Below are 13,673 nucleotides of genomic sequence, written 5' to 3' on the forward strand. Positions count from 1 at the left end.
CCTTCCTCTCAACGCTGCTGGACCCACACGCCCCTCTCTTTTTGCACACACTGCCAGAGCAGCCGGCTTGGCACATGGGTGCGCGCACACACACGCCACCGCCACACGGCTACCTACCTCGCCTCCCTCTGCTCCCCCACCCTAAGATGTTTCCTAACTTACCCCATGCCGACTGCCGGACACGCTGCTGCGCCTGTGAGGAGGACCAGAGCAGACTGTAGGAGAAGAGTGTTGCCCCTCCTGCTGCTGCTGCTGCTGCTGCTGCTGTTGCACATGGGCGGCAGTGCGGTGGTGAGCCTTCAGACTGTTGACATCCAGCTGGCCTTCGCCCCACATGGGACTTTCTAAGGTGGCCCTCTGCCGTGGAGGGGAACTGGCTTGCTGACCCAGCGCGCACCCAAAGCTGCAGACTTCACTTGGCCTGTTAAAGAGACCACCCCCCACGCCTCCCTCCCCAGGGCAAGGGCAGGGGGAGAATGCTCTCCGGACTGGGCAGTTGAGAGACACGTGGTCCACCTGCCCTCAGGACAACGGCTCAACACGCCTTGGGATGTTCTCCACAGAAAGACCCCCGTCAGCGTTGCCCCCTCTGCCGCACAGGGGGCTAGGCATGTTCGGTCAGTGAATTCTGGGTTGCAGAGTGGTAATTCTGAAAGGTGGATATGTTTGTTTATGGAGACATGCAAGGCACGCCTTGGTCTTCTCTCATACTCTCTTCATGCTGGAAAGATGGGTGATTTGGAAGATATAGTTGACCTGAAGCTGACCTTTAACCTTTCTTGCGTCGCAAGAGATTGAGGGTGTCTTCCATTTCATACTAAGATGACTGTAGAGGTGAAATCTGCAGGATGGAAGGGGGCGTGGGTTCCTTGATATTTCCATTTCATTCACATAGTCCCCTTTTAAGTTCAGGAGGTCAGTTGGCTGCAGATGGGGAATGGTATTCGAAGTTTCCCTCTTCCCCTTCCGTGGCTACAATTTCTATTCCTTGTCTTAAGACAAGGAGCAAATGTTGGATATTTGAATTTGCAGTATTGTGTTTGGTGGTCCATTATGCTAGCAGCAGCTTGGCACCCAGGTGAACTTTTTCTTGGAGTTGGAGATGTTGCAAGTGACAGAACAGCAGCCTTTTTTTCAGCATTTCTGGATGCAGCAAAAAGACACAGCAGCCTGTGGTAAAGGTGGCAACCCTGACTGAGTTTTGTCTGAAGCCCCTCCCTATGGGCACTCCTCCCCTCTCCTCCCCACCCCTTTATTAGCATCCTCTGTAGAAAGGTGATTGGAGAAGATTCCATGTGTTGCTGTTTTCATGCTTTCAGTTCTTTTAATTTGCATGTCATGTCTTGCATCCATGCCAGCTCAGTGAACTTGCTTGCTTTGTCTCCACCTCTGTAGATGAGAAATCGTGGCTTAGAGAATGGTGGTGGGCTTGCGGTTGGTTTATGAAACTGGATTTCTTGTCCTGTTCTCTGTGTTGGATGGGGGCATCTTGGGGGTCAGGAAAGGACGCGGGATGCCATGATTCCACATGGTGCCGCTTCAGACGAGCCCTGTTCTTTGTCACGTGTGTTGTAGTTTTTCTCGATGGACAGCAGCTTCAATCTTGGAAGCTAAATCAGTAATCTTTACTTGGGGGTGGGTGGGGGCAGCCTCCAGTCGTGACATTTTAAGAGCCTTGTTGCTTTGCTGGGACCGGAGGGAGGGTCTTACTATTTTGTGCCCTTCCTTCTGCTGTCGCCCCCCTCCCTTCTCATCCTCCCCCTCCGCATAGGGATGTGGTCACCAGCCGGAGGACAGGAAGCCACTGAGCCAGCATTTCCCGGCACAGTCCAACCACGATGCACTGAGTGCTTTTAATAATTGAGTTAACTTTACACGCAGGCACAGGAGCAATGTGACTGATCCATCAGGGGATGCAAAGGAAGGAAGAGCGAGAGAGGAATGATGGGAAAGGGGCTTAGCAGTGGGAATAGAACTATCCTTTTCTTTCTGGAAAGCAGAGCCCCCCCCCCTTCTGTTATGATTTTAGCATTTTTCTTATCCAACAAGTACATCCATTTTTTTTAAAACCCCAAACCGTAAGTAAAATCCAAATAAAACCAAAAGCCCTCAGCCTGCAAAGGAATGATGAGCAATGCAGGGACATGGGAAACTTTATATACCAGGACAGATTATTTGTCCATCTGGCTCGGCATTGCCTACTTTGGCTGGCAGCAGCACCCCAGGGCGTCTGGTAGAGGCGTTTCCCGACCTGACCTTTTTAGCTGGGGATGCCAGGGATCAAACCTGTGGCCTTCTGTGTATTATTCCACCAAAGTATAGTCAAAACTAAGTATGAATTGGTTTTCTGGTAGGTATGTTATTGCTTGTGGAGTGCTGAGCACTTAAGAACGCAGGTGACCCTGAGCAGCCGTTGCTTCATGGGGATGAGGGTAGCATAAAGTATGTTAGGTTGTGCTGTAAGTTTGTGCTGCTGTTTAGAATCAACACTACTCACTCCACAGAATTAAACCTGAGGCATCTTTGTGCACAGCTGATTAGCATGTAGTTTTCCAGTTATGCATGTCAGCTGTGTTTTGTAGAGGCTGTTCGTGGGATGGTGGTAGAGGTGGCACTAATTTTGTGTTTGATGCTGAAACAGAGAGCCCTGCTGCCGCCACTGTATGACTGAAGTTGATCTAGGTAGCCCTGCAATGTGTCCTGGGTTGTTTCCTGTAAAAAACAACAACACATGATGTGGTTTGTTGCAGTGGTGCAAGGCTCTGGTTTAGTCACCCTGGTTTAGTTAAGCTGTAGTGGACACTGTGAGTCCACGTGCCATAGAGCTGAGAGTGTCCTGTAGAGGTGTTTACACAATATTTTGGGCTTACTGGTGTTGCGTATGTGGTTTGTTTTTCGGGTGCCATAGAACCAGGAAGTACAGGTGCTGCAAATTTGATTGTGTGTGCACACGCATACGCAAACACATGCAAGCCACCTCAGGTCTCTCTCTCCTACGCAATAATAGCCTTTTCTTGGAACCCCAGGAAGGAAGTCTTGCTTAGCCTGATACAGGGGCAGCAGGAAGTGATGGGAGGGAGAGCCAGTGCAAGCAGATCACTTCCACCTTCCAAGGAATAGCTTCTAATGGGGGGTAGTGCTGATGTCTATGGACACTTCTTCCTAGGTGGGGAGGACCTTCTTCTCCTGAGGGCATAACCCTGGGGCACAGTTTGGCTTCCCTTGCCCCACACAGCCTGAGCTCCTGAGGATGCTCTCAAGCCCTCTGGCTGGGATGGAGCCAAGTAGCTTGGCTGCCCCAGCAAGCGTGGGAGTCTGAGTGAGCTGGGCCCCTCACCCCTTCCCTCCCCTTCCCCTCCTGCAGCTGTAAAATTCCTTTGCCTGGCTTCCAGCTGGGAAGGGCGGAGGAGGGGGGGGCTGTTGCTTCCTGGCAGGCAGAAGAGAAAATCTCTCCCACCCCCAGGGACCTAGAAGCTAGCGATAAGGCATGGCACAGATTGTGGCTGCTAGGACTGAGGACGGAAACACAACTGGGATGAGGCTGTTAGAGGTGTGCATGAGAGAGAAAGGGAACTGGAGGAAGGGAGACTTGGACTGTGATTCAACCCTGGAGTCCCGACTCCCAGTCTCCTATTCCCCTTATTTTACTTGCTGGTCTGAGCTGACTGTTGCAACACTTTCTTTCTTCTCCTGTTCCTTCCAGTGTGGACAAATGTGGAGCCACGGTCTGTGGCTGTATTCCCATGGCACTCCCTTGTGCCCTTCCTGGCTCCCAGCCAGCCCGATTCCTCCGTGCAGCCGACCGAAGGCCAGCAGCCTGTCAGCCACCCGTCTACATCCAATCAGAACAAAGGCAAGTGCGCAGGGCGGGGCGAGGGAAAGAAAGGGGGCAGGTGCAGAATTTCCACCAAGGCTTCCTGCTATGGGACAGGCCAGCAGGTAGGACCGGGCATGCGTGCAACTCCTTGCCCTCCTCCACAAGAGCACATGGCTGTTCATTCTCTTTTTTTTTATATATAAGATATTTATTAAGGTTTTTTGAAATATTACAGTAAAAATGAAATAGAAAAGAGAAAAATACAAAATAAAAACAGTTAAAAACACACATATTTTCGATTACTTATTTTCCTTTAGCTTGTTTCCCGGACCTCCTCGTACCTCCCTTTTTTGTATTCCACTTCAATTTATTGGTTCAGCAAATCCTTACCATTAGATTTTAACCCATTTATAACCCTTTTTTCATATTCTCTTAGAGCATTACAGCTAGAAACCGCTTAATTGCTATCCAACATCATTCTATCATTCATTAATTTTACAATATTTCTGTAAATAGTCTTTAAATTTCTTCCAATCTTCTTCCACCGACTCTTCTCCCTGGTCTCGGATTCTGCCAGTCATTTCTGCCAATTCCATATAGTCCATCACCTTCATCTGCCATTCTTCCAAAGTGGGTAGATCTTGTGTCTTCCAATACTTTGCAATGAGTATTCTTGCTGCTGTTGTAGCATACATAAAAAAAGTTCTGTCCTTCTTTGGCACCAATTGGCCGACAATGCCCAGAAGAAAGGCCTCTGGTTTCTTCAAGAAGGTATATTTAAATACCTTTTTCAGTTCATTATATATCATTTCCCAGAAAGCCTTAATCCTTGGGCACGTCCACCAAAGGTGAAAGAATGTACCTTCAGTTTCTTTACATTTCCAGCATTTATTATCGGGCAAATGATAGATTTTTGCAAGCTTGACTGGGGTCATGTACCACCTGTATATCATTTTCATAATATTCTCTCTTAGGGCATTACATGCCGTAAACTTCATACCTGTGGTCCATAACTGTTCCCAGTCAGCAAACATAATATTATGTCCAACATCTTGTGCCCATTTAATCATAGCAGATTTCACCGTTTCATCCTGAGTGTTCCATTTCAACAGCAAGTTATACATTCTTGACAAATTCTTAGTTTTGGGTTCTAACAGTTCTGTTTCTAGTTTTGATTTTTCCACCTGGAAGCCAATTTTCTTATCCAAATTCTCACCCGAGGCTTTCCATTTCAGAACCTCCAGAATCAGCTGCCGTGGCCCATGAGCTCCCTGGCGTGTCTTCCGGGGCCGAAGCAGGGAGGCCAAACACTTTGCACCCTGACAGCCCGACTCCAGTTTCCCAGCCATCAGCGGCGACTCCTGGAGGGAGCGGAGGGCCAGCCCAGCAGGAAGACGACGTCCCAGGGCACTCGCGCCTGGACAGCGAGACAGAGAGCGATCACGACGATGCGTGAGTTCTGCTGCCTTCCGGGGCTGCTCCATCATGCTTTGTTGCGGTTCTCCTTCCAACAGCCTTGCGAGGTCACAGTCCCCCCACCCTGCCTGACAGACAGCTGTTTTATAGCTGTGGGTGACTTATGCAAGCTATAAGGCCACAACAGATGTGGGACCGCAGCACAGTGGAGCAGGGAATGTGCTGCTGGAAGGAGCGGCGTGAGGCAGTTGGGAGAGAACCCTAAAACAGAGGGGGAACGGGGAGCATGGTTAAGTTGAAGGAGGATGTCAGCAGACCCAGGCGAGGTGGCGGCGCTGGGAATAGTTTGGAGAAGATGGTGAAATTGGACTTCCTTCTGTAGGTTCCTGTCCGTTGTATCTTCTGAGATGCAACTCCCACTGCTGCCGGGCAAGCGTCGTACCCAGTCACTGAGCGCTCTGCCCAAAGACCGAGATTCATCTTCCGAGAAGGATGGGCGCAGTCCTAACAAGGTGAGGGATCTTTTTCTTCATCTCCTCTTCTCTCTCTCTCTCATATTCCTCAGCCTCCCTTCTCCCCATTCAGCTGTGGAATGCTCCACCAGTATTCAGGGTTCACCCTGGGTAAAATATAAGTTTAGTGGTGGCTTTGGTGCTCTTTGCATCCACACACACCTTTTTTTTTTTTTTTTTTTTTTTGCAGAGAGAAAAAGATCACATCCGGCGGCCTATGAATGCTTTCATGATCTTCAGCAAGCGACACCGGGCCCTGGTGCACCAACGGCACCCCAACCAAGACAACCGTACCGTCAGCAAGATCCTAGGCGAGTGGTGGTACGCGCTGGGGCCCAAGGAGAAGCAGAAGTACCACGACCTGGCCTTCCAGGTACAGCCTCTTAGGGAGCGTAGCATGGAGAGTGAGTCGGGAGCCTTCTCTGCAAGTGCTGTTGCCTCCCATAGTGCAGCTAGCATGCCTGGCTTAGATCAGTGGCTTCTTTCATCCAGCATTCTGTCTCCCAAGAGTGAGGCTGTTAAGCAGGGCCTGATGGTGAAAGCCAGGGCCGTATGTATGTAACCTTTTCAGGAGTACAGAAAAGGTACACAAGCTTATATGGTTGCAGACCTGAGTTTCTGAAGAATATCTGCTTTCATGTAATTACAAAAGCAAGTCTCCGGCCTTTAGGTTGCCAAAATATGCTTGAAAAATTCATAGCTAAAGCCTAGTAAAATCTCAGAAGCAGCAGTTTTAAAGGGAACATGGATGCTGTGTCTTGCTTTGTTTCTTTTCCCAGTGTATAGCAATGATGCATAATTTGCTCATTTTAGATGGGATTCAGATCTCCATTGCACAGAATTTTAACTTTTGTGGCATGGAGTCTGCAACAGCCATTCCCACTTTTCCCCCTCAGTAGCTGGTACATTGCCTAGGAATCTTTTCTTCATTTCTCTCCGTTTTCGACTTTTCTCTCTCCCCGCCCCCCCCCCCAAAAAACCAGGTGAAGGAAGCCCATTTCAAAGCACACCCTGACTGGAAGTGGTGTAACAAAGATCGGAAAAAGTCTAGCTCAGATGTGAAGCCGTCGGGGCCAGGGGGATGCTCCAAGGAGACCCGAGAACGCAGCATGTCTGAGACGGGTACCGCTGCTGTGCCAGGAGGTAAGCTCCTTTCATATCTCTCTTCCCCCTGCCACCCCCACCTCTTGCTTTAAGGCTCTCTCCTTCTTGTCTTATCACTCTCTGCTTCCCCACCAGGCCCTTCCGAGATGCAGGTGCTGCTGGGGCCAGAGGGCAAGGCAGGCATGGTAGGATCCGGCCACGGCCATGGGGAGCGGATCCTGCCCTCGGCAGGGCCTGGCGCACAGCGCCCCCGGGCCTTCTCCCACAGTGGGGTGCATGGGATGGAGAGCGACCGTGACAGCCAGGTGCTGCAGGAGCTCACCCAGGTACGTTGGCACACTCTTCTGGCGGCGAGGGGCGGGGCAGTAGGAGGTCATGGAGAATCTGGGTTCCGATCAATTCCAGGGGAATTGGGGCTTTGGGAAGGAGAAGGGATTATTGCTTGCTACATTATTATGGCCTACACTAGTTCTGGGGCTTCCTTGTCGGTTCAGCTGTTGTTTTGCCACCCAGTTCCTTCTTTCAGCTGAAGTCTGACCTGACAAAAATCCTTCAGGTTGCAGATCAAGGATCACCTTGTTGCCCTGGGAGATGCGAGGCTCTAACAGATGACACTATTCTGTTCCAGATGTGCTCAGGACAGTCTCTGTACGTCAGTGGGAAGGGGCAGTTCGGGGGGCTGGGCCCTTCGGGGTCCCCATTTGCAACCCCAGGCGAAGGCCCCAGGCACTCCTTGCACCTGCACGCCTCCCGTGCCTCCCGTTCTCAGCGCACAACCAGCGAGGACATGACCAGCGACGAGGAGCGAATGGTCATCTGCGAAGAGGAGGGTGATGACGACGTCATTGGTAAGGAGTCCCTGCCCCAAATGCTAGCACAACGCTTTCGCTTATCCCTGAACCACACGGAGCTCGGAGTACAGTGGTACCTCGAGTTAAGTACTTAATTCGTTCCGGAGGTCCGTTCTTAACCTGAAACTGTTCTTAACCTGAAGCACCACTTTAGCTAATGGGGCCTCCCGCTGCCACTGCGCCGCCGGAGCACAATTTCTCTTCTCATCCTGAAGCAAAGTTCTTAACCCGAGGTACTATTTCTGGGTTAGCGGAGTCTGTAACCTGAAGTGTATGTAATCTGAAGTGTATGTAACCCGAGGTACCACTGTATTTAAACTTGTTGCCCTAAATTCCTGCATGGCTGCCCCCCTCCTAAAGCAAAGGATGAGGAACATTGCAAATACATTGGGGGTGAGGAAGATGACATGTTAAATAAATGCTGTGGCTTCAAGAACTTGATGCAAACCATGAACTAATAGTACAGCATTAAATTTAAGTTGAAAGCTGGAGTACTGATTTTCAGCAATAAGACCTGCACTGTTTTGGAATAGGCTTGCTGGTCTGCTAACTGTTGCCCTCACATCTGCAGCAAGAATAGCGTGTGGTCTTGTATGGCCTTGTTGCTGCTCTTGTGCCATAAATATCAGTGTACCCATATTCTTACCTACCCACTGACCCAACTCTTGCTAGGAGATCTGTTTGCCCCTTGCAGACTAGAAGGTTATTCAGCACTGTGTTATAGGTGCCTCTAGCTTGGGACTAGCAGGGCATCCCTTAAAGTTGCTTTCTGGGGCAGTGGGAGCCCAGTTTGTCATCCTGCAAACCCAAATTCATGCAAATCCACCATGTGCCACACAAACCTTGTAGTTAATCTGTTATCAAATGATGTTACATCTGGTAAAATTCAGTGAAACCAAGGAGGTAGGATTTTCTGCGATTTCTGGGAGCTTGTAGAGGCGAAGAAGCTGGGCCCCCTAAGTTATCTTTGACTCTCACTTCTACAATGCTAAAGTTGATTGGGTGGGACTGGAAAGGCTGTGACCCCCATGGATTTAAGAAAGAGTTAGGTTTTTGTGAAATACCTTGTGATTTGCTGCACAGGTAACGTAGCACAAGGGTGAAGAAATGGCTACTCTTCCATTATCGATGGGGGTATCCTTTTTCTTTATGTATTCTGAGATTGTAGTTTGTGGGCATGGAAAATGGTACTGGGAAATTACTCCTTGGGATTTAGCATCTTCAGAATTCCTTAAGTTTCTAACATTTAAGACTGCAAAGATGGGCTGGTGGACTATCTCCCAGATGCTGCCCTCTCAGAAGCTGAAGAGGTGGAGAAAGTTAGTAAGATCTCTAGGGCTTCAGTACCTTGCACAACACTTTCTCCCTTTCCATGACTGGGAGAGAAGCAGAGTGAAAATATGCAAACCAAGTAAATATATGCGCTCATTAGCATGATTTATGCAGATTGCAGAATAGTGTGACGGTCCTGAATGCCTGGATAGCTCAGTTGGCTAGAGTGTAGTGCTGATAATGCTAAGGTTTGCAGGTTTGATCCCATATTCCTACTAGATGATCCTCAGGATCCCTTTGAACAATACGATTCTATGATTCCACCGTGTTTTTTCCCTCCTCCCGATTTACACAGTCTTTCCAATAAAGCGGAACTTTAATTTACTTCGGTCAGAGTGCAACACCGACTGTTCTTTACCTGCAGTGACAAGCTGTGCTATTACACTGTAAGCTAAACAAATGTTCCTCGCTACCCAAACCGTTCAGATTTTATTAGCTCAAATAAATGAATGGAATTTCCTCTTCTAGACACAAACTCAATTCAGCAATGGAAGGAGCCACCTCTTTTCGAACAGTAGCTTTAGGCAAGCTGCGGTAATCACCAAATTGCACCACAGAAGGGAAGAAAGAGGGATAAAACTCTAAACATTGGTGGCGGGAGGGGGTGCAAAGTGAGGGCAGGGGAGTGATGACGCACCCCCTTGGGGAGCATGGAATCTCCTCCCAGGTGCCATTTCATAGTGAAGTCTTCAGTCTTACCCCCATAACCACAATGACTCAGACTTCCCCATTTATTAAAAAAAACCCCAGTGTTTTCTGTACCACGAGATCATCGTACCCTGCATTAGTTTATGTGGAATAAGCTGCTCTCAAACAAGCATCTGATTCCCTTGCACACAATCTGTCATATGGCATAGAATGCAGAGTGAGGCAGTTTGCTGTGCTGCTTTATTGAGGTTGGATGTTCTCGGCGGTAGAGCCAAGTGACCTGCATGCAAAAGACCCCAGGCTTAATCATTGGCATTTCCAGGTAGTCTCCTGCTTGGCACCCTGGAGAGCATCCGCCAGCCAGTTACTGCAGACAGTATTGAGGCAGGTGGGGCCAGTGGTCTGATTCTGAATAATGTGTCTTCCTAATCCCAAGAGGCATTTATTACAGGAGTGGGATAGTCCCATTCTTGTTGCTATTTGCTTTATAGATTGTGAACGTAGTGGTAGTGGTGCGTACTGGCATTAAAAGGTAACTAAGGGATGCGGGTGGCGCTGTGGGTTAAACCACAGAGCCCAGGACTTGCCAATCAGAAGGTCGGCGGTTCGAATCCCCACGACGGGGTGAGCTCCCATTGCTCAGTCCCTGCTCCTGCCAACCTAGCAGTTCGAAAGCATGTCAAAGTGCAAGTAGATCAATAGGTACCGCTCTGGCGGGAAGGTAAACGGTGTTTCCGTGCGCTGCTCTGGTTTGCCAGAAGCGGCTTAGTCATGTTGGCCACATGACCCGGAAGCTGTACGCCAGCTCCCTTGGCCAATAAAGCGAGATGAGCGCCACAACCCCAGAGTCGACCACAACTGGACCTAATGGTCAGGGGTCCCCTTTACCCCCTTTTTAATCTGCACTTAAATGCAATCTTGATTATTTACTGAACAAGATTATCTGAATGCACCAGAAGCCAGATTGCTCTGCTTCAAAGCTGGGCTGCGGGTAGGTAAAGAGATGGACATTTCTGCCTCTCGTTTTCTGTCCTGCGCAGTGTTTTGTTGTGCCCTGGTTATTGGCCCATTACCAGCACCTTCTTTTCCTCCGATTACTTAGCTCCCTTCTGCACCCAGAGCACCCCTAATTTAGATCTCTTCAGGGGGCCAGCAGCTACAATTTCTAACACACACACACAAACACACACACTCCAAAAAATTAGAAATAAATGCTCCGCATTTTGCCTGTATTTGCAGTAAGTGAATTTGCAGATTTGCAGTAATCCTATCTCTCTCGGATAAAAATCTCTGCCTCTCCAGGAGAGTTTTGGAGAGGGAGTGGGGGATGTTTGGAGGTGGTCAGGTGTCTTGCTGACTCATGCTTCTGCCCTCTTACAGCTGAGGATGGGTTCAACCCTGCTGATGTTGACCTCAAATGCAAGGAACGAGTGACGGACAGCGACAGCGAGGGTTCCTTGGGGGATGAATCCGACAACAAGGTGAGTAGGTTGGAAGTAAATGAATAAGGGTGCAACTTCCGGGGGATCTCAGACTTGCAACATAAAGAGGTCGTGGCAACGAGAGAGGAAGCTTTGCTTTGTGAGCGTCTGGCTGTGGGATGCTTCAGAGTGTTCAAAGCACTGCACACGTCTTCCTTGCAGCAAGCTAAACTCCTGGCTTTTGGTATGGCATCTTTAGAGGTTTTTAATTAATGTTTTGTGTTAAAATGAGCAAACACAAGCACAGTCCATTGCAGGCAAGGGGCTGGAGCTGAAAGAGGGAGACTTTGCTGCCCTCTTGGCGGAAGTGAGAGTCAAAATGCGAACTGTCCTGGTTCAGAACTCATTCCTGTTTTGGGACTTAGAATTGTAGAGTTGCAAGGGATTCTGATGGTCATCTAGTCCAACCCGCTGCTATGTAGGACTGGCGATGCTGTAAGGAAGACTGTGAAAGCAGCACTGTGGAGGAGATAGCTCACAGGCCTTCCGGCAGCCTTCTAACCCTTTCCCCATCTGCTCGCAGGACTTTGGGCGCAAGCTCTTCTCCCCGGTGATTCGCTCGGCTGCGCTGCCTCCCTCCTCCGGTGCCTTCGCCCCCTGCCGCCCGCCGCCCCCTCTGGACTTGGAGCCACCCCCGCCTCCTCACAGTCTTGACCAGCAGCCCCCTCCCAAGACGTACGGCTCCTTCCAGCTGGCACCCAGCACCTTCAAGGCCCAAGACTCCCGAGGAGGGCTCCGCCCTCACAACACCCCAGCCAAGCGCCTGGAGCCACGCTTCGAATCGGCGGCGGCCTCTTACCGGCGGAAGCGGGCAGACAGTGCTGGAGGGGGCTCCCAGGCAGCAGCCACGGAGTCTGGGGTGGCCCCCCTGGCCGCCCCGGCTCACTCGGTCATCTCTCCGCCTGGTGGAATGTTTCAGGCCGTGGTGCTCTCCGATTCCGCCCGCTTGTCCTCGGGCACCGTGCTGGTGACGGCCCCGTCCATGAGTGCCCCGAATGTGGGAGTGATCGGCTACAGCGGCGCGCCCAGTCTGGTCCGCACGGCCTCCACCGTCGTCACCAACGTGGTCAAGCCGGTTAGCAGCACCCCGGTGCCCATCGCCAGCAAGCCCTTCCCGCGCGGGTCAGGGGAGGGGCTCCCGCTGCTCAGCCCCCCTCCCTCGGATGGGGCCACGAAGGCGGAAGGGATTTCTGTGGGGCGCCTCGGCCTCCTCTACGCCGACAAGAAGACTCAGCCGCCCTCGGCGATGCCCGGGATCCAAGCCACGTCGCCTCACCTTGTAGCCGGCCCTCTCATTGGGCAAGGCTTGACCGCTGTGGGGAAGGGGCCTGCCAACCAAGGCAGCGTGGTGACCAACCTCCTTGTGGGAGCTCAAGGCTACGGGCAAGCGGGCAGCGCGGGAGGGGCTGCCGTTCCGGTGACTGTCTTGCCCCCCGGCGCCATTGCACAGCAGCCCTCGGTGCAGTTCATCACGCAGAATCCGCCTGGGCCCGGGCAGAACGGCCCAGTGCCACTCAGCATCCTGCAGCCTCAGGGCATCCTCTCGGGGGCAGCGGGCAAGGCGGGTGGCATCACTCAGGTGCAGTACATCCTGCCCACCTTGCCTCAGCAGCTGCAGGTGGCCGGGGGAAAGGTGCCGGCAGGAGCGGGTGCTCCTGGAGCTGCCAGCATCCATTTCACTCTTCCGCCAGCCAACGGGAAGGTGATCGCCACACCCCAAGCCATCCCCATCATCCAGCCTGCTCCAGGAAGCGGCAACAGCAATGTCACCGTCATGTCCTCAGCACCTAAAGGTAAGGGCATGGTCCTTTTTTGCTTGATAAGTCGTCCATACCAATATTTTATTTAATTTAATTGCATCACATCAGAGGCTTAGATCTCAGCCTGTCTAGTCTCACTGTAATTCCCAAGACTGATTGAGAATGCTTCCTGGCTAGTTCATCCATGCCCCATGATGGAGTGCAGAAAGAGATCCATTTTCATTTACGGATCTCTCATCCCTATAGGGTCACCGTGCCCCAAAGCTTTACACATTTTAGATTCTGGCCGCTTTTAATACATGAAGGGGTTTTTACCCGAATCTCCTTCCACCTCTGTGTTAACGGAGCTGGCCTACCTGTTAGTGGTGACAGTGTGGGTCACCGTTTTGTACGGCAGAGTTCACTTCTGGTCCCTGGGCAAGTAAGAGGAGGCCGGCCGACAAGAATATGCACATTGGCTCTCCCTGGTGTAAAAGAGCCAAGAAGAGCCGTGCTGCATTGGGCCAGGGCCCGGGCCCCGTCTAGTCCAGGATCCCATTTTCCATGGCGAGAACCATGTGCCTTTGGGGAGCCCACAGTGCAAGGCATGAGGTCAATTGGCCTCTCCAGAAACGTGTATTATGTGACCATCACAGCTAGTAGCCCCTGATAGCCTTTGCCCTCCATGAATTTGTCTAACCCCCTCCCCCAACTGCTGCCCTTTAAAGATTATGGTGAAGGTGCCTCCACCGTATGGGTGCTGCCACCCTGGA

The 13,673-nt window shown here is 51.0% G+C and overlaps 1 protein-coding gene across 3 annotated transcripts in view; it reads left to right on the forward strand.

The window, feature by feature from the left end:
• Positions 1-13,673, forward strand: part of CIC (capicua transcriptional repressor) — a 45,909-nt gene that overhangs the window by 21,526 nt on the left and 10,710 nt on the right. For all 3 annotated transcript variants that reach the window (XM_081018569.1, XM_081018571.1, XM_081018570.1), the window contains exons 3-11: positions 3,704-3,853; positions 5,053-5,269; positions 5,616-5,745; positions 5,936-6,118; positions 6,729-6,888; positions 6,985-7,175; positions 7,478-7,697; positions 11,061-11,161; positions 11,685-12,954. In XM_081018569.1, coding sequence (XP_080874695.1) covers positions 3,704-3,853; positions 5,053-5,269; positions 5,616-5,745; positions 5,936-6,118; positions 6,729-6,888; positions 6,985-7,175; positions 7,478-7,697; positions 11,061-11,161; positions 11,685-12,954 — 2,622 coding nt within the window. The remainder of the gene's footprint in view (positions 1-3,703; positions 3,854-5,052; positions 5,270-5,615; positions 5,746-5,935; positions 6,119-6,728; positions 6,889-6,984; positions 7,176-7,477; positions 7,698-11,060; positions 11,162-11,684; positions 12,955-13,673) is intronic.

This window comes from Podarcis pityusensis (assembly GCF_964106645.2).
Source record: "Podarcis pityusensis genome assembly, chromosome: 8".
Classification (NCBI taxonomy): Eukaryota; Metazoa; Chordata; class Lepidosauria; order Squamata; family Lacertidae; genus Podarcis; species Podarcis pityusensis.